We start from the raw sequence: 25,586 nt of genomic DNA, 5'->3' as shown, positions 1-25,586 counted from the left end.
CTAGCAGGAGATCTACTTTGTTTATTTTAAGTGTGTTCATTGGCACTGGCAGTGCAGGCATCTCTCAAAGGCTGTGATTGTGGTTATAGCCTCGTCATTTGCCCGTGGAACCATAGCGCGTCTTCGGAGCTGCTCACCTGCAGCTAATTTTCGGGCGTTAAGAAGTAAAACCAAGCACAGCCTTGTCTTGTCGCCAGACGCATGCTGCATCTCCCCTGCAGATCTTCCAAGAACTGGCCTTTTGCTTGGTCCAATCATTTGGGGAAGTCTGGAATCTAGATGAATCATGAGTCAATATGTCGACCTTGTGGCTATTTCTTTTCTCACTTGCCTCCCTTGGGCCCAGGAAAAAAAAAAGCTATACATCCACAACAGTCTTCCATGCTACCAAAGTCTTCCCACTGTGGAGTTGCGGTTCCCCTTGATTATTGACCTCGTCCGACTTTCATATGGCCTCCATCCTAGACATTCGGGATGACCCGTCCACACCACCAACCGCATTAAGCGCCCCTCCACTGCACACAGAATTCATGGTCGGTTGGATCTGTGTACTCAAAGAGGAGTATCGTGCAGCCGTGAGCGTTCTGGACGAGCGATACGATGCGGCCGGTTTGATTCGCGGCCAAGGAGACCGAAACCACTATGTCCTCGGACGGGTTGGGGGGCATCACATCATGATCAATCTCCCGCCAGCCGAGATGTACGGACAGACCCATGCATCCCGAATAGCCATCGACATGAAAAGCACATTTCCGAGAATCCGATGCGTGCTTCTGGTTGGAATTGCAGGCGGGGCGCCGTCCCCGAAGCACGACATCCGGCTCGGTGATGTGGTTCTCGGCACGAGGGTTGTCCCCTACGCAACGGGCAAAGAGACCGACGATGGCTTCGAGCGGACTGGCATGGTACGAACTCCACCTAGAGAGCTGTTGGAGGCGATAACGTTCTTGGAAGAGCGCATGTGGTCGGAGGATCTGAGTCTGTCAGAGTCTATTGAGCGCATTCGCGCAAAGACCACTCGAGGCCAGACTGCATTTCTCCGCCCCGCGAACGATCGGCTTTACAAAGACGGATTCCTCCACCAAGAGACGGTGTGTGATTGTTTGCAGCCGGAATCACAGCAACAAGCCAACCTAATTCCGCGCCGGCTGCGTGAAGGAGATCTGGTCCAATTGTTCAAAGGAAGTATTGGGTCTGACAACCGGGTCATGAAAAACGCTCAAACCCGTAATGATATCGCCAAGAGAGAAAAAATCTTGTGTTACGAGATGGAAGCCGCAGCGGTGATGGAAATTACGCCTTGTCTCCCTATCCAAGGAATCTCCAACTATGCGGATGGACACAAGAACGACGACTGGTGTTTATATGCCGCGTTGGCAGCAGCGGTGTGCGCCCGGGAGCTCTTATTGTCCATTTCGCCACAGATTGTTGCTCAATATCCTCTCACTCTTTCTGGGACACTTTTGGATCGCTATATCACAGATGTGGCCCGCAATCCACACGCCTTTTCTAGCAATGAAACCGAGAAGTTGAGACAGAATCGTAATAGTCTAATTGAGAGGCATCCTTTGATCGAAGAGCTCTTGAAACAGCAGCTCCGGAAGATGGAGGACGGGTCAGACGGAGATATTGAAGACGTGCAAAACGAGGTGAAGCGACTGCAGGACCTGCAAGCAACCTTGAAGAGACACCTGGATGATCTTGGTCCAATCATGGACCGTCACAACGACTTACTTTTGAGTCACGACGCGGCCGTCCGAGATGAGTACACCTATTTACAGGCTCAAGTACAAATGGACTCCAAGGCAATGGAGGACTTTGCCGTGGTTGCCCAAAGCAGTCTGCAGACCACAGGCAAGATGCTGAAGCTATGCAGCTTGAAAATGAGGAACAAAGAATAAGGGGTTGCGAGTATTGTGGTTGGAGCTATTAGTGAGCTATTCGGGCATGTTGCGAAGCTCTGGAAATCAAGGAGAATATTCTCAACTGCTATGTTGCAACGGGGGTTCCGAAATATGCGAAGCAGATTGGGCTCTCCACGTCCAGAGGATACAACTGAGATGGAGTGTCTCCTAGTCTGATTCTAATAGTCAATGTCTGAGCACATATGTATGTTTACCTTGACTCTGTTCCGACTATGGTGACCAACTTGTAGTTACGGAGTAGTTGCTGCGCCGCGATAGCCCAATCACAGCACCCAGCAGACTTAATCACGGACGGTGTCTTAGTATCTCTCTAGAGTGGACTGGAGACTAACGGCCGGGCATCTATTTCCGAGTAGCTCCTGACTTTTCACGGAAAGGCTTCATAAATGCCAAGTCTGACACCAGTAGGAAACCTTAACATATTGAATCCCAACTCTTCTTGATCTTCAAGCATAAATACCTAGAAAAGTATTCCGTCTTATGATATGAGCGGTGGTTCAGATTACCTCCCAACAAGCTTTCTAGGACAGTACCCGCAAGATTCACTTCTTTGCATTCTCCGTGGCCGCTTGGTAGCTCTGCATCAAGCACCAATACCCAGGGACATGATCCGTCCAGATCTTCCCGAAGCCAGCAATATCCCGCCGCCAGTCGCGGTGCAACTCAGCCGCAATGGCCGCCCAGTTCATCAACTGGCAGCCGGCGTGCACCATGCGCTTATGCGCCGCCTCCCGCGTATGCTCGGCAAAGGTTCCCGACGCGTCGGTGGCGATGAAAACATCATACCCTTGCTCGATCAGCGAGAGAGCAGGGAACGCAACGCAGACCTCGGTGAGGACTCCGCTACAGGCACGATCAGTACATCCCCCGTGTCTTGCCTTTTGTCTACTTCTAATCCAATCCAAGTGCGTGTTGGGGTTTGAGCATACCTGATAACCACCTGTTGCTTGCCCGTTGCCTTGACCGCGTTGGCGAAATCCTCGTTATCCATTGCGTTGATTTGACCGGGGCGACGGATGATGGGGGCGTTGGGCAGCACTTCGGGAATCTCTTGGGCAATGGGGCCATTGGGACCGGTCTCGAATGATGTAGTCAGGATGGAAGGGGCGTTGAAGTATTTGGCCACCTTCACCAGGCCGAGCACGTTTTCGCGAAATTCATGTGGCTCAAAGTCGCGGACTAGCTGGATCAACCCGGACTATTCCTGCTGTGAGCTTAGGATCATAAATACGACAATAGGAGACATGGAATTACCTGGTGATCGATGAAGAGGAAGACGCAGTCGTCCGCGTTAAGGCGTTTGTAGGCGGGAGGCATTTTGAACGGGATGATATGAGAGGGTCCTGGTCTAAGGTAGGCTCGGTTGGGAGTATGGAGAATCGTACGGGCTTTTTATAGGATATTCGGGGGTTCGCCCAAGGCAAGAGGCTCGATAGAAGCACGCTGGGATTAGGGCAACTGGGCAAGTGTTCCGGGAACAGCCGCTAAGCTTTCCCCGGAAAGATTTCCTAATCGTTCTCCTTAAGCTTAAGGCCCCGGTTAGCCAATCGACAATTGACGATCAGGATTAGACTATCTGGCCGGTGGGTCCTGAAATCGATGACGAAGTAGGTATCCACTTCTTTTATATGATATTTGTCATTTGGCCAGACTTTTGACATACACCATCCCTATCATCCTACGCCGGCATCATGATTGCGTAATTCATTCCCTCTGTTGTCTGTAAATGCGACGGGAGCAAGTAGTAAACCGGATCAGGGCTTCAGGGATGGCATTTATATGTGCCGTCATACCCTACAAAACTCCTCGCAAACGATTGAGATGATTGAGATTAGACCCCATCATATCTATGAGAAAGGCTTATACCCTAATACCAAGAGATCGTTCAATTTCTGACCTGGGGGCACTATTCATACGGTCATACCAGAATTATTCAATCTTGGAAAAGCTAAGATATAGCTTCTTCAGTATCTAAAACGGAATTGTATAAGCTAAAAAGGCTGCCAAGGCATTACTTCCAAGTTCATTGCAGTAAGGCTCAGGACTGGTGGAACTTGGGGATGTAGAACATGCAGCTTTACATCCAGGTCTGCAAGAGGATGGTCCCTATGCCATCTAATGATGGCACTACTCAGCTGATTCCTGTCAAAAAATGACTGGGGGAATCTATGTGATGAATGGGGGTTGCCAACAGAGCGCTGGGGATTCGAATAGTGGTATTTTCTTATCTATATAGCCACCTTTACACTTTGAAAATACTGAATGTCATGTTTTGTTTGCATGATTGATATAGAATTCCTCTGTGTTTTCTAAAGTGGTTGTCAAGCAGTAGCCTCATTTGTCGCTCCTGTGTCAAACTGGACTATGCTGAGGTGGTTATTTTCAGATCATCATTGCGGCAAGGACTGAGTTTGGGGCACCGGGGGGGTATACAGGACTACTAGCCTAGATCGACCCATACTTCGTAGCGAGTGTGGTAGCGATTCGCACCATCACGACCTATCCTACTCAATGGCCACAGCTCTCGGCGACATGGATATCGCAGTCACATCATAGCCAAACCAGGAGAAGAGATTCGAGGAATGCAACGACTTCGGAGTCTACTCGGAGAGGTCGAGCAGGTTGCCTCCGCCGCTGTTCGTTGACTGCTGCCTCGGAATACGAGGAGATCGCCATGGCTGTTTCTTCAACGAACCACGCTGCAACCTCGCGTTGCGCGGGACTGAAAACCGGGGTTGACTGATCGACGTTGCCAAGATGGGGCTGATTGATTTCTGGAGAGATTCCACGAGTTGGATCGATGGTGGGATGAGATGTAGCTAGCATTGGTGGCTGCACATTGGTCTTGAATCAGGGCCACGAGGGGGTGGATAGTGGAAGCTATACTGGTGCATGAATTTGGCATGACAGAGATGTTTTACAGCTGATCTTAATGTCATTCTCTACACGAGTCACTGGAAACTGGGAGGACAATAAAGTTACGTCTCTGCCGGGTGGCCCCCATGGTGTATTCCCAGTGGTGGACACAGCTCGTATTGCTTCTATTCTTGAAGCTGAATTGCCTTCTGCAATCAGTAAAGGGAGTATCACCCAAGGCTATCAGAGCTGCAACTGGCCACACCTCAATGTCGGCGAGTATCTTGGATCGTAGGTGCAGTGTGGAGTGCATCTCGTATTTGACTGTTGATCATTGAACCAACTTGCAGGACAAGAAGGCGTGGCCATGATATCCCCACGCTCCTGTTCTGCTTGAAACAAGGGTTGTTGTCGATCAGATCCACGCGACTCTGTAAGAAGAAGAGAGTATCGAACTGGCGATGCTTTGATATTGCATCTCGTTGGGGAGAATTACGAAAGAGGTATGCGGCCGACGTCAGGTCGAGGATGATCTTAGTCAAAGGATACGACGTGAAGGTTATTTTGTTGAGAAACCTTGATGACTATCGTCTGTAGGTATCAAGGAGTGGAAGTTGAGCATCCCCAGATCGGGTCACGATGAGGGAGCGCAAAGGTATAAAGGGGCCGTTGACCTCGCCCTGAAATCCAATTCATCATCAGCAACAGCAGCAGCAAGACAACAGACCACACTCAGAACCACAATACCGACTGTCTAACTCCCAAAGAACATCCACAGCCGAGTAAGTTTTCCCTCCTCTCCTCTCAAACACCCTTACTAACCCTACCAGTAACATGCGCTTCGCCCTCTTCACCCCCCTCCTGGCAGCCCTCCCCCTGGCGTCTGCCCTCTGCCACAACTCCATCTCCTGTGCCCTCGGCGGCGACAACGTCTGCAATAACGTCTGCGTGCGCCAGGGCAATGACAACGGCGGCCGCTGCCTGCCACGCGACGGCTGCCCAGGCTACGACATCTGCGCGTGCTACCCGCGCAGCAAGCGCAGCGACGAGGTCATTGACGGCGACGCGCCTTTGCGCGAGGTCCTCAAGGACATGGGTGTGGAGGATGTGGTCAACAAGGTGGATGCGCGCGACGTGAAGCTCGATAAGCGCAGCATCTGCTGCAGCTTCCCGGATCCGTGGGGCGGATTCTGCTGTGAGGATCATTGCTCGTATATTGGCAAGCCTGGTGGACAGTGCTCGGATAAGAAAGTTTGCACTTGCAACTAGGGGTGGAGGATGAGCTTTTGGGTTGGGGAGGTTGGGTTGACTGGGAGGATGGAGGGAGTTGTTGGACCTAAGCTGCTGAGATTGCTTCACTCTGGGATTCTTGCCTGTCTTTATGGATGGACTACATGTCTATTAGTATCATCATTTTCAGGTTATAATGGCATATTTTCCTCAAGAACTTCATCATCCCGCTCTTGATATTAGTACTGCACAAGGCTCCCATCAGATGAACTATGTATAAGCCCTGTAAGTTTCCTAATCCTCATGCTTTCACTGTGAAAATGTAAAAAATCAATAATCTATTTCTGATATTGGGCATTCACTATGAATACTTTCTCAATTTCTCCAGAGTTCTGAAAACAATGTCAATTACTTTATGTCAGTGAATAGCTACACCTTCCGCTATTCTCATTCACTTGCTGGATATCACCAGCCTTCCACTAGCACCAATTCGTGCCAACCTTCACTTCTTTGTTCAACCAACATTCACTATCACCAATGATAAATGTCTATATAAATCTCCTCCTCCTCCATCGATCTCATCTTCTCTCTTCATCACTCCCTCTCGTATCTCTTTCCCACTTCAAACTTCTCTCTCATCAAACAACGAATCCAAACAACCCTGTCTTTCAAACACTCCAGTCTTCACAATGAAGCTCAACACTATCATCCTCTTCTCCCTCGTTGGCATTGCCACCTCTTTCGCTACCCCCCTCAAGGGCAGCCAGGAGGACAACAACATCGCTGCTCGTGCTGACAGTAGGCACCCCTTCCATCCATCCTCCCCTTCCCTTCACACAAGACAAGAGAAAAAGAACCTGACAATGCATCAGATGCCATGCTCGGCCAGGCCTGCGGCAAGCACGGCGAGTGCCCCGAGCATTACGAGTGTCTCAATAACTGGTGTCGCTGCAAGCCTTTCCACCTTGTAAGTTGTTTCCCCTGACTCGTCTGGCAATGGTGGCTGACAAGGCGGCTAGCAATTCTGCAAGAGAGCTTAGGTGTATTGAGCGGAGGCATCGAGTGGCGGGCTGGTTTGGATACATACACTGGGTGTGGAGATTCGAACTGAGCTTGGCTACGATTGAGATGCTTTTATCTTGCAGGAGGAGTGATTATGGCTATGGTTTATGATGATGGTGATTGGTGGCGCAGTTGACCTGCGGGATGTATTTAGATACTCAAACAGATCAATCATCACCTCATGAGGACTTGACAAGGCTGGCCATGTAGAACAACCGCGCCGCTTTCCAACTTCGAAATGTTCCTGCAATGGCTATATCTCGGCCGTGTAGAGCTCGACGACGAAGCCCCAGAAGACCGAATCGCCGCTGCCATAGAACTCGCGAGGCTGGCAGACATGCTGGGGTCAAGCGGACTGGAGGCTCAGATGGCGGAGTTGATCAAGGCAGCTATTATCGACGACTCGGAGATTCCAAATCCGGACAGCGGGGAGCAAACGAGTACTACAGAGCATGTCACACCACAGCACATTTCTGCAGCCAGGAACTTGCCCAAGGGACATGCGGTGCGCCTTATGTTTGCCGAAGCAGCCGTCGAGGGATTCCTTCACTCCGATCGTTTCAAGTTCCTCAACGAGCTGCAGGAAAATCCCGACTTCGCTTCGGATCTTCTCCAAGAGTTGGGGAGTGCCCTGAAGACTGCTTCCGGGGGCCACTACGCTACCTATCTAGATCCTTTCAGCGGCAGAAAGCTAGACTTCCATCTAGACCAAGACGATTAGTATTCATTGCAGAAGGGGGTTGCGTGGCCTATAGCATGCCAAGTCTACCAAGCGCCCACTCATGCTATCCATTACAATTATTGAGACTCGCCAGTGATCCCCCATAACCTGCTCTGTACTCGCCAGAAGAACGAAACCGGATTTTTAGTTGCCAAGTCTACATAAGCAATATGAGGGTTCAAATCCCTCCAATAGGCTAAACAAACAAGTTAAATAAAGTGAGAAGTGCATTTCTGTCTTGAAATTGGATTAGACTAAGCCTGTATCTTCCCTTTCTTTCTCTAAGCCCTCGATTTCGACAACGGAATAGCCTCATCTCTCAACCGCCCTTCCGAACCTAGCCGGACGCGTGTGACAATTTCAGTTCAAGGTCTAGTCCACTACAAGAACGCCGTTTTGGCTCTTTACGCGCCGAATCTCGGAGACGGAAAACAAAGTAACAAGCTCCCATGGATCCGCCTACCCAACAGACAGAAGATTGGTTCTCGCTTCTGACTTTCTGAGAGATGTGGCTTGAAATTGAGGGGATAAGGGCGTCTATGTGATAAATGTTTCGACGGTCCTAAAGCCGTGAAGAGCAACCACTTTCGGTTTGACGCTGTTGATAGATATAGCTTGGATGATATATCGATCAATCAATCAATCAGTCAAGATTCTACTAACCTGTTGGAGCCTATCCAGTGGAATGACTAGCTAAACAGGCGCTTTACTAGTTGAAGCAAGAATCTAGTGTCCATACGTCCGCATCCCATTCCCCATAAAAACAGAAAGGACATAAGAAATATCAAAAGAGTGATCATCACCACAACCAAGGAATTGATATATTGCAGATCTAACTCTTCACGTCCTCAGTCACCTTGGGGTGCAACACTACACACCACTCATCCCCGTTCAATGGTACAGCAGCAGGGGCTAAGTCAACAACCCCTAGGTCTCGGATTCGGTTGAGCTCGTCTGGTGACAGCTGCCGGTCTCGCTGAAGGTACTCCTGCATTTGTACACACCAGCACTCCTGCATAAACCGAACCAGCGGGACGTGGAGTCCCTGGAACTGCTCCGCAGATCTCTCTGTGAGTTCCTCAAGTTGCTGAAGCCCTTCTTCCTGGATTCCCTGAACCACTTCCCTCTCAGCATCATCCAGCTGGCAGTCGCCACTCTCTCCAGGACAGATATGCTCGAGGTCGAGATCCTCGAACGTGAAGAGTCGAATGACTGCACCGGCGGTGCCCGAGCACGCGGGCATCAGTCTTAGAACGTTCAGCATTGTCTGGCGAATTGCGACAGTCGCTAGCTCGTTCAGATGATGTCTCGGCTTTCTCACCCACGACGCAAATGGCGTCCACCCAGCCTTGGAGCATGCGCACTGGCGCCCACTGAACCTATCCTCCATAATGATTGCGATGAGGAAATTTCGATTCTCTTCGTCCAACATTGCGAATTCGTCATCAATGAACTTCATTGCCTCGGCAATGGAATCTTTGCGTGATGCTGCGCGTTCCAGTTGATACATACTCTCATGAAAGATTGTGTGGAATGCAGGAATGGTGGCTCCAGGGAGACGATTGCTGGGATTTGCACCTTTTGAAATCATCCATCGCGCTCGACTCAAAATATCTTGCAGTGGATGTACACGATATCCCCCCTTCAACGATACGAAGCCGCTCTCATCCGGGCTGTCGACGTCCACCACGCCCGCATCATAAAGTTTGTTCAGATGGGAGATAGACAACCCGGCTTCAAAGAGGACATTTCCAACGTATTCTTCATAAACAATTTCGGAGCCTTGTCCCCAGCAGTGTAAAGATTGCTTCCGAGGGTCCAGTTTATCGGCTACGCTAATACCTTGCTTTCGGAGGGCGTTGTACACCATCGGGGCGTTCAGGTGCGGCAAGCATGAAGAGGACACTCCGAGACTGCGCCATCGACTTTCAGGTAGATAGCGCATAGCGAAATCGCGAAGATGTTCCCTTCGAGCAATGAACTCGTCAACAAGAAGATCTATGATTCGAGGATTTCGAGAGCGGCTGCCTTCTGAGAGGTGGAAGGTGTAGAGAGGGGCACCCGCATCCAGTAACAATTCCACGGAGGATAAGCAGTTTAACTGGGCAGCCCAGGAGATACAATCCCCTGGAAGTGGCCTCGTTGCGGTTTCAAGGAGAAGGCTTACCCCGGACGGCCAGCCAAGGACAAGGCCTATCGCCTTCCACTCTCCGATGATGTCGTTTGCAAGAAGCTGGCCGCGGGATATCAGATTCGCGAGAGCGATTTCGTCTTCACAGGCAATGGCCCGTGCTTCAGCGGAAAGCAGGACGGCTTATGAGTTAGCAGCGGCCGACTAGCTATGGAGCAACAGAACTTACCTTCTGCATGATTGAAGATGATGTGACGAATTACGTGCCGGTTGAATGGGGTTAAGGCGAAATCCGTGATGTAGCTACCGGCATCGACGAGCCTCGCTATCAGTGGGTAGGACGACTCTTTTGGTTGCGCGTTGGAGACAAAGTGGTTGAGGTAAGTACCCTCCAGCCCACTGTTGTCTTCTAAAGGCGCTGTAAACTTCAAAAAGTAGTCCATAACCTCTAGGAAGGCGTGTGGGTTCCAGCTATTAGGAAACAAGAATGAGAAGCCGAGATCCTTGATCAACAAAACCTATCACGCTACCCATCAGCATCTGTTCCATCAGCATGCTTTCAAGAGGCCTTTAACTGGAAGCTCACGTCTAGCATTGTTATTCCATCTCTGGATTTGTCAGACGGCTTGATTACGCCGGATTCAAAAAGGTAGCGGCAGCAGCTCAGATCACTATTGGCATGATTCACCGGATTTTCGCGGTATCGATTCATCAGTTCATCGAAATCGTAGGGCGTGATCGCACGATAAGTAAGTGTATGACCGATAGAGTATCCACCGGCTCGCTGGGTAATCGACAGACTTAAGGATAGAGAGAATCTCAGAATTCCGCTGTGAAGGTGGATCTTTCTCTTGAGGACTTCGGTATGCTTGCGCTGCAATGCAGTTACAGACTGAGGTGCGTGATGTGTAACTTTCCCGGACGGCATCTGACGTCGGACGTGGGTCGTCGAATGACTATCTATCGCACTCATAGCTGCCGCGGCACGGCTATTTTCACTCTGCATGGTGTAGAGCAGACTCGGGGCAACTGGAAGCTTGCTGTCCAACATATACCGAATCATCGATTCCTGTTTGATGTGAGTAACCGCCTCTCGATGACTCGAGCAGGATTGGATTCGCACCATTCGCTCAAGCTGGGTATCCTGCTCATCGAGCCTTTGTTGTAAAAGCATGTTCTGCGCCTGGACATCATGGCGCAACGTGTGTTGTGCTACAGATCCCTGGTGCAGCAATAACCTATATCCATCCCTATTAGACTGGGGCTATTGTAGACGATCCTGTAGGAAACACTCACACGCCTAGTGCTGTGTCAATATTACCTTGCAAAGTATCAAGGAGCCTGGCAGCATCCATGAGGGCCTGTCTGCGCAGGGGGTACAGCGCTCGCTGCGCCAAGTCGCGGGTCTTGGAGCTTTTCGGAGGAATTGGTATCTTGCGTGTCATTTCCTGAAGTTTCTCGAGTGTGACGTTGCTGGCTTCCAGCAGATCGACAATCTGTTGTCGTGATGATGGTTCGACGGCGTGTCTCTGTTGCAGGACATCGTCGAGGTGTTTGAGTGTCCTGGATAGCCCGGTAGCTTTGTGGCCGAGATCTTCGGCATCCTGATTGTATGCTCTGAAGGCGTCGCAATAGACGATCATTCTGTCCAGGACTTCGAGTCCGAGAGAGATGATACCAGCGGCGCTGGCTATTGTTGAAAGAGGGTCCGACATGATGTCCCGGTAGCATACCTATGAATTTCAATTTTGATCATTTTGGGTGAGATATCGTTCACGAACACCCGCTTACATGTATCTCATTAGTCCACTTTAGTTAGAGAGTGCTGTCTAGACATATCTCCCCGTCGTTGAGACGATGCCGCTCGATTTCATGCTCGGACGGCGAGGAGAGTGGGAAGGGAAGAGGGAGCAGCCGGGGGTTCCTCACGAGGCTGTTCTGCAGCCTCAGCCTCGTTGGATTTGAATCCAAGTCCTTTAGAAGGTGCATCTGCCTCCAATCAGATACCAATACATATATCTATGCAGTGCTGCGCCCACCAAGCAAGCCGCGGCACGATCTCAGCGGAGACACTATACTAGTGTATGTACTAAATGGATTTCCCACGACTTTGACAGAGATCTCTCCTCTCCAAACCACCTCGATGGTTTATTGCATCTTGAACATCGAGACATGGCGTGTCGCAGGTAATCAATCACCACAATGTCTGTTTTCCTCGCCTTTTATCAGTGCTGACGAGATTAGAGCACATCGCCGTGATCTGCAGACGTGCTGGGTTGACAGTCCCTTCCTGCGGGGCTGCTGCGGTGCCCTCAGTTGCAACTACTGTCCTCGCACCGTGCGTCCTCCAGCATCCCCTTTCTCAAACCATCGCCCAGGCACTTAATCTTTCAAACACACACAGCATATCAACGAGCTTCGAGTACCACCCGAATACGCTATCCAGAACCCCGAGTATCCCTACTCCGGCCGAACAAGTCTCTACTACACCCGCTGCCAATACCACTACCGACCGAAGTTCATCTGCCCGCAGCCCCAGTGCCGTCGCATGGTCAAACCCTTCTACGACCCGGACCGACTAAGCTACGACTTCGACCCCTATGGCAGTCTCACCGTGCGGCCGCTCCCCAGCGCCAACCCGGACTTCGCCGCCGCCCTGGAGCGAGATCGGTGGAGTAGTCGACGCGCGACACCGGCCCAGATTGCGCTCTGGGAGCGCGGGGGGGACCTGCGAGAAAAGGCTTCGGTGGACGGAAGGGGCTTGACGTGCGAGGAGGCGGAGGAGCTGCGGTCGATGGATGCGGATGTATGGTGGACGCGGTTGATTACCATCGGGAATCGGGCGGAGAGTCATGAGAAACGATGTCCGTCGTGTGGACGGGGCGTGGTGCGTGTGGGCTCGACGTTTCGAATCCCGGGGAAGCGGGACGAGAAAGGCTGGAGGCGGGTGGAGCGGTGGACTGCCGAGGGGACGGACATGGTGGCTCGATTTTCGTACTGCGCGACGGTGCAGGAGCATGCCAAGATGGTGGAGAGGGCGGTCGATCATTGATGATCCCCGAAGACAATATCAAAGTATGGTCTTTATGCCTTTGTGGTTCCATGGTTCGGGGTGCATGACGTTTCCTCTTATCGTGGGACGTCTCTGAGAGGACAATTACGTTCTCTGTGGTCTGAGGCCACGAGGCGACCATCTCTCCTGACATCATTGACTCGAGTCCAGAATAGAGGACCAGTAGACGCAGCCAGACCATTCCATCTCATCTATTATGGAATGACGTCGGGCCCAGGTGCTTAAATGCTCGTCGGCGTCCGCATCCGAGGGAATCATCACAACGCAAACATACTATCCACATAGCATCTCTCACAATGAAAACTCTCACCCAAGAAGAAGCAAAGACATACTCCACCGACGTCTGGTCCTGGGGCGCCAAAGCCGGTCTAGCCGGACTCGGCGGCGGGCTTCTACTCGTCGGCGCCTTGAACCGCTTCCACCCACGCTTTCGCACCTATGACCTATCCATCAAGGCCTCGCTGCCGCTCTACCCAGCCTTCCTCGGCGCGATGGCCGGCGCCAGTTACGGAGAGCATCTCTTCCAGCGCCAAGAACACCCGTGCATCGGCTACCTCGACGCCAAGCAGCGAACCTTGGAGGCGATCCGCCGCGACGAAGCGCCGATCCAGCGCATGAAGGAATGGGCCTACGACCACCGGTACAAGCTGTGTGCGGCGACATGGATGACCACGATGCTCGTGGCGATGCGTATGATGCGGCGAGAAGTGGGGATTAGTGAGGGACAGAAGCTGCTGCAGGGCAGGCTGGTTGCGCAGGGATCGACGATCAGCATCCTACTGTTTACGACCGCGATGGAGATGCGGGACGCGAAGAAGGGACGCGGCATTTATGAGGAGGTCGAGGTTGTTGAGTGGGATGACCCGCGGCATAAACGCCTGCATGATGTGCCGAATGAGATGAAGGCGGATAGGATGTGAGTGGTTCGAATGATGTACATGATAACGTCGATGTGATTTAGTTATGACCTTGCATCTACTACGGCTACCATATCATACCTGCTTATCGTATTCCGTCAGTCTTATGTCAAATAACAGTCAATGGCAGACAGCCAGCCTAAATACTCGCGCTCCCCTGCCAGTACTCTACCTCATCCCATATCCATCCCCAGCTTCACCATCACCCTACCTCTGCCAACAACAAGAACAACAAGAACAACAAGTACGTCCACCTCCCGCCCCTTCCCCACCCCATAGCTAACCCCGACTAACACAATAAACCAATCCAAAACAGTGCCTCAACCCCAACCCAGCGAATCCAACCCCGGAGCCGGCGGCAAGTCCGAGAACCCCCAGCAGGAACAAGGAGCACGCAAATGCCCCTACTACGACCCGGGGCGCTCGCAGCACCACCACGTCACCGTCCCGTGCCAGTCAAAGAGCGGGCCCGGGTGCCAGGACGCGCAGCATTGTCACGGGTGCGGGAGTCATCATGAGTAGAGGAACGAGCGCAGAATGCAAATGGAATGTAGGAATGAGCCAAGAATGGAAATGAAAATTGTCTACTTTGATTGGATACTGATATGTGGTTTTGATTGATTATGTAGAACGAGTATAGACCGAGACGGACGGGATATGTTAGTTGTAGTTATCAGGCAGAAGAGAAGTGTTAAAGACTAGAACTAGAAGCTAGGAACAGGAGGTCGCGGACCCGGACCCGGACCCGGAGCTGGCACTGGCATACCCGCAGTACACCCCGCCGTTGTCCCGCAGACACACCAGACCCGCGGCGCAGGACTGCAGCACCCAGCGGCCGTTGTCGCAGAGCGCGAAGGCGGTGCCGCTGCAGGCGCTCGAGCCGGACGAGCACTGGCCCCCAGCGACGGGACAGGAGGTCGAGGTCGAGGTCGGGGTGGTGGTCGTGGTCGTAGTCGTGCTCTTGGTGGTGGTGGTCATGCCACTACTCGTCGATGTTGTCGTTTTCGGACTCGTTGTCGTCGACGTGGATCTGGTAGTTGAGGTAGAAGCGTCAGTAGTCTTCGTCGTCGTCGTCGTCGTCGTCGTCGTTGAAGAAGAAGAAGCGGGGTTTCCCAGCGCGGCCCTCACCCCATCCAGAAAGCCCGAATTGGCCACCGCCTGGCTCGCATCCCAGACCATGACGCCGCCGAACGAGGCAAAGCCCTTCGCATAGGCGACGATGCCCTGCAGCGTCGAGGCAGGTACGTACCCGCTCCCCGCGGCGGTGGCGCTGCCCGGAGCGCCGACGAAGATCCTGACGGTGGGGTTCTTCGAGACGTTCTTCGCCCAGTAGTCCCAGGTGGCGTAGTTGAACTGGTCCTGCGAGCTGGCGCCGGGGACGAACGCCTGCAGGCCGCAGTAGTTGTTGTAGAACTGGATCCAGATGGCGTCGAAGGCGACGGCGCCGTCGAGCATGGGTCCGTCTGCAGCGTCCGGGTAGGGGCACTGCGGGGCCGCGGTGAGGAAGTATTGTTTAGATGGGTCGGCGGCGTAGAGGGTGCGGAGCTGGTTGGCGAAGACGGGCATGTTGGAGACGGTGGATTCGAAGTCGAGGTCGAAGCCGTCGACGACGGCGGTGCCGAAGGGGCGGGGGGTGGAGGACGAAGAAGAGACAGGGCCGAAGGTCGCCCAGAGAGTGTTGGCGCCGGCCACGGCGGCGGACGAGGAAGTGAAGCCGCCTTCAGTGTAGGTGGCGCCGCCGAGGGAGAGGAGGATGGTTTTGCCGAGGGATTGGCATTTTTTGATATCTTCTCTGGTTGGTTGTGAGTATGGAGAAAGAGAAGGGGGGGTGGAAGGGGATGGAGGGGGAGTACTCTATCTCAGGACAGTGAAGGAGGTTTGTCCCGTCAAAAGTGGTGCAGTTGTCGCCTGCATTGGCGAAGTTGACTTCCGGGACGCCGCCGATACCGTTGATTCGGGTGACAAAGGCGAGTTGGTAGACATCGATGTCGGTGTCGGAACATGAAGTGAGCAGGAAATCAGTTTTTACGGCGGGGGGAACGTACTTTGACAGTAGTATGCCAGCCGCTGCTGCGCTAGGATTCCCGTCGATGCGCCTCGGGAGTTTTGGCCTGGATGCGTGAGTCCTTGAGAATGAACTATAGGGTTGTGAAGGGCATACCCCAGTAGACCGCAAGATTGGACTGGCTGTTGAGATTCAGTTTGCTTTCCACAGCGTGGAATGTAGCCAAAAGGCCGGTAAAGAGAGCGAGTTTATACAGAGCCATTATGAAAGAATAATGAATGAATGAATGAATGAATGAATGAACGATAGGTACAGCGAGCGTAGTGTTGCTATAAGGACAGGATATGATGGACAGGGAAATGAATTGTTGACTTGTAGAATCCAGGACGAGCTTCGCATTTTATAACCGCCTCGTGAGCAATTTAGAGTCAATAAACTCGAGTCTGGACTGCCATGGAGAAGCACGAGGAATGTTACTCTGGCATGCCTCGAGGCTTGACCTCGAGGGGCCGTGGGGAGGAATGTCAGCGCGTGGACCAACTACCAGATGATGACCCGATGGACATGACATGATCACAGGAGGGTTGCGACATACTTACTCATGGGATGAATGGACGTGGATGTGCCTTCAATAATGGACGGTAAATACTACCCCTATGCGCTATGAATTTGACCGCAGTCGATACCAGCTGGCCATACCTACTACCCCAGAGTAATGGAATTCTTCAGCGTTTTGCAGAGAATGCAACACCAGTGCAAGCGTGATAGCGTGCCGATACTCTGCCTGAAGAAGAGCATGATTAGATCATTCGGGGGGCTACTTGTTTCAATATCATCTGAGGCTACATCGTGAAGTTCTACGCCCCCATGTGTGATCTGACAGGGGCAGCCCCCTTACAGTAGCGATCTCATAACGATTGATGTAACACAATTCCAGACCCGGATGATAATAGCGTGAGGCGAATCGAGTCCGATGAAACACGGCGATGTCTTCTGAATATATTCCGGAAGCATATCAGCCGACACATGGTGCTGATCATCGGGCTGTATCGGACCTTACGCACATCTAAGGACAGAGCCAACAGGTCAGCAGTTGTGCCAAGCTGATTCCAGTATCCTATCAAGTTGTACAGGAGTCAGTGCGAGAAAAGGTGTATGCTGTAGATACCGAGATGCTCTCATGCTTCAGAGAGTGGCCATCCTAATTTCTATCCGGGCACAACCGTCGTCTACCTATCAACATTTAAATTGAAAAGCAATATAGAAGAATCAAGAAAGGAAAGTGGTATCCGTTTTGTTTAACTAGCGATGGCACTATAATATAAGCAATGCCACAATAATCTAAGCGATGGAACGCTAATCTTAATAATGGCGCTCTGTTGCATTCTGACTTGTTGCGCAGAGAGTCAATTCGCATCGTCCTGAGCGTCGATGCATATCTATCTAACCCCTGACATGGGCCCAGAGCCCAACTTCCAGCATGTGAGCGATATCCGTTCTACCGTCCGCGCTCAATGTTTCGGGCGCGTTGGCTTTAATATCCTCCCAGCCCCAGAGATACTTTTCGATGACCTGGGCCATGCCTGATGCGTGAAATATCTCTGCCAGTCTATAGTGACACTCAAGGAAAGTGACACTTGGCAGCGGAAGATCCTCCGAGCCAGGGGATTTTGAGAATTTCACTCGAAGATCCTTAGGAAGATTGACTCTTTCTCGAGGCGGAAAACGGCGATATGTTTTAATCTCATAGGTATGATCGACGTCCTGGAAAAATGTATCGTTGTTAGTTATAGTAGGATGGAAGTTAGATACTCACAGTGGGCCGGAAAGCTAATTGAAACCCCCTGAATATACGATGAAATGATCCTGATAATGTAATACTGTTAGAAGTATCATTGATCCTCTCCGGTTTCATGCTGGCTCTTTGAATGCTGGGAAAGCAGCGCCACAATACTTCCCACGCACTTGGAACGTCGCGTGATGGCGCCTTGTTCTAGTCAGGACGTCGATGCAAATGGGCACACAATTGAGGAAATTACCGATGATTTGTCCCATGAGGCATATGAAAATGGGATGATATGCGCTGCTTGAACGTCCATATGCCAGACACCTTCCGGGGAACCGAGCGTTTCCCAGTGATCTGTATCAATATCGCCAGTAAGGATACAACGATAATCATCGCGACGAGGGCACATGTCACGGAAGTTGTGATCACGAGTATTTGACTGATCCAGAGTAGAGGCCACCACCTCTACAGGATGCTGACTCTTGGTGGGAGGGGAACTAGTGATGGATGATTGTCGAGAGCGGACTTTCACTGTTCAAGATATTAGCAAATAACAACTACTATGACTGGAGCACTGTAAACTCACTGGGCACCATCAGCCTAGTTAATAAGTTATAAAAGATATGATATAGTTCGTCGTCGCTTGTTACACCCTTGATGTCACGGGCTAATAATTCCCGGCTTCCTTCCGGAAGCCACTCGAGGCACGCCTCTAGTGATTGTGGTAGCTTCTCTTCATGCGGACGGTCCAAGGGCTTATACTTGCGAATCCTCTGCTTAGCCGCTTCTTCCAAAGCGGACCAGGTTTCTGACGGCTCTGGTTCGGTTGACAGGACGCTGAGGACAGACGCATCCACTGACTGCTCGCGTGCGGCCATTGCAGGCTCACTTTGCTGCAGACGTGCAGCCCTTGCAAATGCAGATTGCTGTAGGCGCGCGGACTTGCGGCGAGGAGGAGTGGATCCACTGGCACTTGGGGAAGATGACACGCGCTTGCGATGTGGGGGCGCCATGATGGGAATGAATGTAGAAGTATGAAGTATGAAGTATGAATACACTAAAGCTTCTTGGCTTGCAGAGTTTGGAAATCTGTCTTCATCCAACACGGAGAAAATGACATCAAGATCCGTAAGAGCTGGCCCAGATGGCCCGTGCTCCCGTCTCCCGTGTTCGCCGGATTGATCTAGGGCTGGTGGAGGTGTAGATCAACTAGATCTTGGTTTGCTTGAGCTTCATTTTCTGGACTGGCTTGGCTGTACTCTATATCTCCTGTGGACTTACTACACGTCGTTGGTTCGAGCGTAGAATAAGGTGCAAGGTTGCAAGAGTACTGAGATCAGACACATCTTGAATACAGACCTTTCAGCTGCATGCTCCGTTTATCCCCATATATATAGATGTATATCATCCGGTTGTTTGACGATATTGAATAGCTCGGGATAACTAGCAACAAACCAGCAACAGACTCGGTAGGAATTGATCTTCTTTCAGTAGGGACAGTTCAGCTGAAGAACATAAATATGTATGATTCACTCCGAGTATTCCAGATCAGCCCACCATCACCTGATCACGTCATCATCCTTCTACATAAACCCACCATCTCGCTATCACCATCACCATTCACCTCTCAGGCAAAACATATCCCCATGCCCATACATATAACCCTCAACTAAAACAAAAAAAAAGAATCCCTCCAAGATGACAACATCTCTCATCTCTCCCCTCCTCTCCCCACCCCCCGTCATAATCGTCGGCTCCGGCCTCGCCGGCCTCTCCGCCGCCTCCCAACTCCTCACCCACAACATCCCAGTCTACATGCTCGACCGCGCCCCCAAACCCGGCGGCAACTCCATAAAAGCCTCCTCCGGGATCAACGGCGCCCCCACCCGCTTCCAGCCCGCCTCCGTCCCCGACTCCGTCGCAACATTCCTAAACGACACAATCGCCTCGGCCGGCGTCCCGCTGGCAAACGCAACGGGAGCCGACCGCGCGCGCAGAGAACAGCTCCTCGCCACGCTGACCGCGAACTCCGCGGAGGCCGTGTACTGGCTCACGGAGAAAGGGGTGGATTTGAGCCGGGTGGCGCAGCTGGGCGGACACTCGTGGCCGCGCACGCACCGCGGCGCGGGCAAGGAGCCGCCTGGCTCGGCGATCGTGAGGACCCTGCTCGGGGAGTTGCGGGCAGATCCGAGGTTTACGTTGCGGAGTGGGGCGCGGGTGACGAGGGTGCTGCGGAAGGCAGATGAGGTGTGCGGGGTGGAGTATGTGGCGGAGGGGAACGCGGAGCAGGCGGGGTCTGGGTCGGAGGGACAGACACAGCCGGAGGCGAAGACGGAGGTGATTGAAGGACCGGTGATTTTTGCGTCGGGGGGCTTTGCGGGTGACTCTAGGGGTCTCTTGGAGAAGTATCGGCCGGATCTGGCTGGGTTGCCGTCGACGAATGAGGCGAGGGAGGGCTCGCAGCCGTTGCTGGAGGGGGTTGGCGCCGCGCTGGTGGATATGGAGTATGTGCAGGTGCATCCGACGGGGTTTGTGGACCCCAAGAATCCCGAAGTGATTGTGAAGTTTCTTGCGGCGGAGATGCTGCGCGGAGAAGGTGGGATTTTGTTGTCCGGGGAGGGGACGCGGTTCGTGAATGAACTCCAAACACGGCAGCGCGTGGTGGATGCCATTGTCGCGTCCGCAGAACGACTGGACACGGCGACTCGGCAGTGGGATGTGACGCTTGTGTTGGATGAAGGGGCTGCAGCTGCCGCTGGATCGCACATGGAGTTCTACGCTTGGAAGGGCTTGATGCGCAAGACGACGGTAGGCGAGCTGGGTCCGAGGGCGCTACAGACGATGCAAGACTACGCGGAGGTGGTCTCCGGCAAGAAGAAAGATCCATTCGGCCGGACAGCATTCGGCCACTGGAAATTGGCGGAAGTCACCCCAGACAGCGTGGTGTACGCCGGAAAAGTGACGCCAGTGACTCATTTCACCATGGGTGGAGTGGTAATCGACGCACAGAGCCGGGTTCACAACCAAGAAGGCCAACCAATCCACGGACTGTGGGCAGCGGGAGAGGTGACTGGAGGCGTTCATGGACAAAATCGACTGGGGGGATCTTCGTTACTGGAGTGCGCCGTGTTTGGAAGGATTGCAGGGGATCAGGCTGCAGAGTTCCACGACAAACACTGGAAAAATGAGTGAATAGACACTAAATCTTGTACAGTAATGAGAGACGACAACTACTTGTATCATCTGGGATTATCTCTATCTGCCAACAAACTTCTTCGTGATCCTGTCCTGCACGAGTACTTCTGTCTGTACATCATCCAAGAGGGTATTAGACATCAGTTGCAAATCCACCGTTGATTGACATGGCATCTCGTATCGGAATCTGGGGAGACTACATCTGCTGCGTTCATGTTATCTGCTCAATAGCAGACTCACTGGCTATGTCATGATCCATAATGAGAATTCAGGGCTTGTTTGAGCTTATGATAGTTGACAGTTGACAAAGATAAGTTAGTTACCAATAGGGAAATACGAACATGAATCTATAGTAGGTTGAGAATCATCATCTAGATCTAAAGGTAGCATGGTACACTTGTACCTACCTTCAGCACTGATATTTGATTATATCAGACTACACAGCCTGGTGTATTTGTATGAGAGACTACGCGGTATCCATACCGTTCGTGGAATGTCAGCAAACTGCCTCCCTTTCTGAGGAATCTTCCCAGAGCAAAAGTCCGGCCAATTCATCAAGAGCAGCTTTGAACAGCACGCCACGGATTGAGACCGTCTGCCGCTGCCTGACCATGAAATGGGAGCCTGTGTTTAACATGACCGTCCGATACATGGACTGCCGCTGCATTTTGCGCATGTCCACGCCCTCTCCATTTGCACCAGAGATGACTTTACCACTCTGCGCCCTATGTCCACGACACAATACCAAGGGGAAGAGATTCGCGGACTACGGATATCAAGATTGTCATCAGGATCCCTATTTTGACCGGTTTGGGGGCTATACCGCATTTCGTGGAATGGTATATCGCCTCGCCTCTTCCCACTAGTATATGAAAAGCTCCTGCGCCGCGAACCATGAGTTGCAGGATGTACTTGATGCCCTGGCCTCCGCTCAAGCCCGGCTCGGAAGCTCATTCAAGGACGCTGAGCTAGAATATATGTTGGGCGTGTATTCCGACGCCCAAAGAAAGGGTGCTGAGCTCCCGAAGGAAGCTTTAGTGCTTTTGGATCATAGGAAAAAGGAACCGGGGAGCAAGGTACCTATAGATCCACGTATGGTCAAAGATTGGCTCGACAGTCCGATGGTGCAAGAGGTGGAGGAGATCTCGGGTGGTCGATGGGATGGAAGACCGCATTGGACGGTACTTTGATCGTCGCAAAACATACAAGGGGTATGGATTCAAGGTCATCGCAGGCTGTTTCAAGGGAAGTAAAATTAAGTGACGATCTTTTTGAAGCATTTTATCCTGCTTATTAGCTTGATGCTCATGACTCTGATGGTCTGGTTAACTGATATGTTTGACCGGGGGAAGTATCAAATAAGCCTGTTAGAGGAAGTATGTGTCTTGCAATATAGTGAATAATGGGTGAATGAGCTGAACACATAGCCAGCCAGTGATATCTCTAGCCATCATTTTAGTTGTAGGGACTGTAGGATTTACTAATTATCTTTGTATTCCCTCTGCACTGAATATCAACCCATCCTTTAGGTTAAAGGACGCTGTTTATATCTATGTGGTATACAGTATTCTGCTGGAGGGTTGAGATTAGTTAGGAAAATGGCTCTTCTAAAGCTATATCAATAATGGTAGTCTACATAAGCACATTCCACGGCAATAGCAGTACTGGCAGATGATCTCTTGAGAGTCTGCTTTAACGCAGAAATTATAACATACATAGCAAGTAGTCAGAGAGAATGGAGGATACAGACACCCTATCTACATAAGCTACTCACACAACACAGAAGACTACTACAGCATTGATGCATCTTGCCCTAGTCCTGCTTTATTATGCATTCTAACAGTATAGGTAGAGCTCAGGTACCAGGTAAACCGTAGCAATGATGCACACTATTACCCTAATAGTATGAATCATGATACTACGGAGTAGAAATTAGACATTAAATATGGGTTTCCACCAGTAGCCTCTCTCGATAACCAATCATTCCCTAACTAACTGGACCGGGATTATCCACAGTCATGCAGGCAGGGCATCTAAACTAGGACAAACCCCCATAATGATAGAATAGGGCAAAGGCAACACTGCATCAATTGTCCAGACTGCTTTCGAACAAGGTGGTTTCTAGAGGCCAAAGACTCTGCCCATGCATATGTTATATTGTGGCACGCATTCATATGTCATGAGATGCAATCCTAGTGCTCTTAAATTTTAGCAGGAGCAGCCAGTATACTGTAGGAAATAGTGGCCACAGCGTTTACTCCAACTCTACCCCCACATATCGCTAGCACCGCAAAACTTCCTCAACCAAGTATAGTGGCTATATACCCCACCGGATGATTGCACTTGCACCAAATGATTGATTTTGGATGAAGCGATCGTACGTTGAAATAAACAGTCCCTACCACGCGATCTGCTTATACCGCATTGGGGAAGTTTTGCGGCACTAATCCAGCACCCAGCGAGAAGGCAAATCTAGACCACCTTCAGCAGACCCCGTCCGGCTGAACTTGCGTTGTCTCGGAACCTGTGATGGTTCGCGAATCTGGAAGAAGTCGGGGCTGCGAAACCTGTCGTCAGAAAAGGATTAAGGTAAGCAATACCACAATGGGAAGCATATGTCGACCCAGCGGTACTCCAGCGTTCAGCCCATGGGAAAAGGCCCCACGTAGTATTTGCATGTATTCTCGTATGTCGGGTCTTCTGGACCCCATTGAGGTTGTATTGTACTGATCCTAGGCCCGCTTAGTGTGATGAAACGGAGCCGGAATGCGTCCAGTGTCTTCGACGAGGCAGGAAATGCCCTGGCCCGTTAAAGGGGCTTATCATTTTCGAGACTCAGCCTCAGAATCCCACCAAGTTCCGGCGTCTCGTCAATAATGCCCGTGGTCAAACCCGGAGATCCGATTCCTCGAGCCATGCAGACCGTCAGCTGGCGCCTTCTCTTACCCCGGACAGCGATCGGGCCCTGGGGACGGGCTCTCCGGACCCATTCTCTTCCATGGTGGTTCCGTTGACTAGGCACACCAATGACCATTTTCAGTACTGTAGGTGGAAAGCGGGCTCACTGCAGTTCTGTCTGTGGCAGCATAGTTTTGCGTTCGGCGAGGTACTGATTCCGTTCTCTGTAATGTGATCTAGTCATGTTGCACACTGTGAAATGCTGCTGGCCGTTCCGCCCCGAGATGCTGGGGATTTGGTGCGGGCAACAAGCAACCACTCAGCCGGCGATATTCTATGGAGTGATTTCAATGTCTGCATCGCACCGGTTTCATATTGACTATAACCATAGGACGAATGACCCGCAGGCAGGCCAGTGGATGTTGCAGGCGCTTGAGTTTCGTGCCAAAATCATTCAGAGCCTCAAGCAGACCATCAATGACATCGCTACGACGAATGTCGACTTGGCCATCGTCACGATTGCCATGCTTATTTGTGTGGAGGTTTGATTTCAATCTCTCTTTACGTCAGGGCTCTTTCGCGGAGCAGACTAATAATCAGATTGCTGCTTCTATCTAGGCATCCAACGCAAATCTTGCAGAAATGGATATTCACATGGCTGGGCTACAACAGTTGATTCAATCCGCCGGGGGCATTGGCCGTCTTGATTTGTCCACAATATCATTTCTGATCGGGTAGGGAAATCTACGCTGCTTCTAAAACCTCCATGTCCGTCTATCTATACTGACGCTCAGGGTATTGTAGCATGGATATCCTCTGGGCTATTGTCAAATGCACCTCGCCAGCTCTCCCATTACCTCCCAAGTACTTAGAGTATGCCCTGAATCACCCATCTCTCACCATTCATCCCTACAACCCCGTGGAGGAGGACCTTTTGAGTATCCCCCGCGGCAACATCTTTCACGATCTAGGATCTCGGTTTGTCCATTCTGCGTGGGCGGGGATTCTCGATCGGTCTTTTAGAGCAGCCATTGAGAATTTCTGTAATCGGATTGTGCACTATGAGGCCGATGAGCAGCGGCAGCAGCGCGATAGGATTGTTACATACGGGGATAATAATCCTTGGAATATTTCGCAGCGATATATACTCTCATTATCCTATGAGCACTTAGGTCCTGGCGACATCAGAGAACCACTACGTCGCTCAATGCTCACGTATTCCATGGCGCGGTATTGCAAGTTCGGCTCATTCCCATGCATGGACGAGATCGCCGGCGCACTCCGTGAAAGCCTCGTTCCTAGGCTTGACACCTTCCTCTCGACTGCGTCTGACCTTTTGTTCTGGATCCTCTATGTCGGTGCCTTGACGGCAAGAGAGAGCTCGGAGCACTATCTGTGGTACTGCGCTCATTTCAGCAGTGTTTCTTCAACGTTGGGCGTTCTTGATTTCACAGACGCACGGGCGCTCCTTGAGCAGTTCTTCTACATCCACCGACCTGCAGACAGGGCAGCCGAAAAAGTGTGGCAAAGCGTCTCATCGCGGATCACAAACAGCCTGTGTATTGATCGTCCTGTATTACGTGTCGGGGTCGGCATACCTGAGGTAACATAATAGAACCGCAATGAAGTTCTGCTGCGCGGACTGTATTGTCTCGTCGTATGTGATAGTATCGGCATGGGATGAGTAGGGCGGATTGTTGTAACCGAATATTTATTCTCGTCCTTCGTGAGAATGCGTGGTATCATGATGTCCGAACAACATCGAAGACCTGTTCTGCAACCCCGGA

General features: G+C 51.5%; 11 protein-coding genes across 11 annotated transcripts, besides 8 other annotated features; 7 read left to right on the top strand and 4 right to left on the bottom strand.

The window, feature by feature from the left end:
* Window positions 1–449: 449 nt before the first annotated feature.
* ACLA_006840 (uncharacterized protein) lies at window positions 450–1,901 on the top strand (the record flags this gene model as incomplete). Its single annotated transcript, XM_001273351.1, has 1 exon — window positions 450–1,901. One exon carries the CDS (start codon window positions 450–452, stop codon window positions 1,899–1,901), a length of 1,452 nt encoding a protein of 483 aa, XP_001273352.1.
* Window positions 1,902–2,467: 566 nt separating this feature from the next.
* ACLA_006830 (isochorismatase family protein) lies at window positions 2,468–3,242 on the bottom strand (the record flags this gene model as incomplete). Its single annotated transcript, XM_001273350.1, has 3 exons — window positions 2,468–2,768; window positions 2,855–3,123; window positions 3,180–3,242. The coding sequence occupies 3 exons, from the start codon at window positions 3,240–3,242 to the stop codon at window positions 2,468–2,470; spliced, it is 633 nt and encodes a 210-aa protein (XP_001273351.1).
* A 2,373-nt stretch (window positions 3,243–5,615) lies between these two features.
* On the top strand, window positions 5,616–6,050 carry AfusinC (Defensin domain protein; the record flags this gene model as incomplete). The annotated part of the gene is made up of 1 exon (XM_001273349.1): window positions 5,616–6,050. The coding sequence occupies one exon, from the start codon at window positions 5,616–5,618 to the stop codon at window positions 6,048–6,050; it is 435 nt and encodes a 144-aa protein (XP_001273350.1).
* Window positions 6,051–6,700: 650 nt separating this feature from the next.
* ACLA_006810 (uncharacterized protein) lies at window positions 6,701–7,794 on the top strand (the record flags this gene model as incomplete). The annotated part of the gene is made up of 4 exons (XM_001273348.1): window positions 6,701–6,809; window positions 6,884–6,978; window positions 7,206–7,219; window positions 7,284–7,794. 4 exons carry the CDS (start codon window positions 6,701–6,703, stop codon window positions 7,792–7,794), a joined length of 729 nt encoding a protein of 242 aa, XP_001273349.1.
* Window positions 7,795–8,420: 626 nt separating this feature from the next.
* Window positions 8,421–8,445: a microsatellite.
* A 181-nt stretch (window positions 8,446–8,626) lies between these two features.
* Window positions 8,627–11,640, bottom strand: ACLA_006800 (uncharacterized protein; the record flags this gene model as incomplete). The annotated part of the gene is made up of 4 exons (XM_001273347.1): window positions 8,627–10,107; window positions 10,155–10,443; window positions 10,512–11,163; window positions 11,222–11,640. 4 exons carry the CDS (start codon window positions 11,638–11,640, stop codon window positions 8,627–8,629), a joined length of 2,841 nt encoding a protein of 946 aa, XP_001273348.1.
* A 428-nt stretch (window positions 11,641–12,068) lies between these two features.
* ACLA_006790 (uncharacterized protein) lies at window positions 12,069–12,977 on the top strand (the record flags this gene model as incomplete). The annotated part of the gene is made up of 2 exons (XM_001273346.1): window positions 12,069–12,263; window positions 12,330–12,977. 2 exons carry the CDS (start codon window positions 12,069–12,071, stop codon window positions 12,975–12,977), a joined length of 843 nt encoding a protein of 280 aa, XP_001273347.1.
* A 317-nt stretch (window positions 12,978–13,294) lies between these two features.
* On the top strand, window positions 13,295–13,918 carry ACLA_006780 (HIG1 domain-containing protein; the record flags this gene model as incomplete). Its single annotated transcript, XM_001273345.1, has 1 exon — window positions 13,295–13,918. The coding sequence occupies one exon, from the start codon at window positions 13,295–13,297 to the stop codon at window positions 13,916–13,918; it is 624 nt and encodes a 207-aa protein (XP_001273346.1).
* A 216-nt stretch (window positions 13,919–14,134) lies between these two features.
* Window positions 14,135–14,160: a microsatellite.
* Window positions 14,161–14,626: 466 nt separating this feature from the next.
* chi3 (putative class III chitinase) lies at window positions 14,627–16,182 on the bottom strand (the record flags this gene model as incomplete). Its single annotated transcript, XM_001273344.1, has 3 exons — window positions 14,627–15,707; window positions 15,769–15,990; window positions 16,055–16,182. 3 exons carry the CDS (start codon window positions 16,180–16,182, stop codon window positions 14,627–14,629), a joined length of 1,431 nt encoding a protein of 476 aa, XP_001273345.1.
* Window positions 14,828–14,890: a microsatellite.
* Window positions 14,973–15,004: a microsatellite.
* Window positions 14,978–15,004: a microsatellite.
* Window position 16,183: 1 nt separating the features above from the next.
* Window positions 16,184–16,226: a microsatellite.
* Window positions 16,185–16,223: a microsatellite.
* Window positions 16,227–17,363: 1,137 nt separating the features above from the next.
* On the bottom strand, window positions 17,364–18,719 carry ACLA_006760 (uncharacterized protein; the record flags this gene model as incomplete). Its single annotated transcript, XM_001273343.1, has 3 exons — window positions 17,364–17,684; window positions 17,960–18,237; window positions 18,293–18,719. The coding sequence occupies 3 exons, from the start codon at window positions 18,717–18,719 to the stop codon at window positions 17,364–17,366; spliced, it is 1,026 nt and encodes a 341-aa protein (XP_001273344.1).
* Window positions 18,720–18,727: 8 nt separating this feature from the next.
* Window positions 18,728–18,759: a microsatellite.
* Window positions 18,760–19,404: 645 nt separating this feature from the next.
* frdA (putative FAD dependent oxidoreductase) lies at window positions 19,405–20,898 on the top strand (the record flags this gene model as incomplete). The annotated part of the gene is made up of 1 exon (XM_001273342.1): window positions 19,405–20,898. The coding sequence occupies one exon, from the start codon at window positions 19,405–19,407 to the stop codon at window positions 20,896–20,898; it is 1,494 nt and encodes a 497-aa protein (XP_001273343.1).
* Window positions 20,899–24,041: 3,143 nt separating this feature from the next.
* Window positions 24,042–25,411, top strand: ACLA_006740 (uncharacterized protein; the record flags this gene model as incomplete). The annotated part of the gene is made up of 3 exons (XM_001273341.1): window positions 24,042–24,341; window positions 24,418–24,533; window positions 24,604–25,411. The coding sequence occupies 3 exons, from the start codon at window positions 24,042–24,044 to the stop codon at window positions 25,409–25,411; spliced, it is 1,224 nt and encodes a 407-aa protein (XP_001273342.1).
* Window positions 25,412–25,586: the final 175 nt, after the last annotated feature.

This window comes from Aspergillus clavatus, genomic scaffold (genome assembly GCF_000002715.2).
Source record: "Aspergillus clavatus NRRL 1 1099423829797 genomic scaffold, whole genome shotgun sequence".
NCBI lineage: Eukaryota > Fungi > Ascomycota > Eurotiomycetes > Eurotiales > Aspergillaceae > Aspergillus > Aspergillus clavatus.
This window is presented reverse-complemented; position numbering and strand designations above follow the sequence as displayed.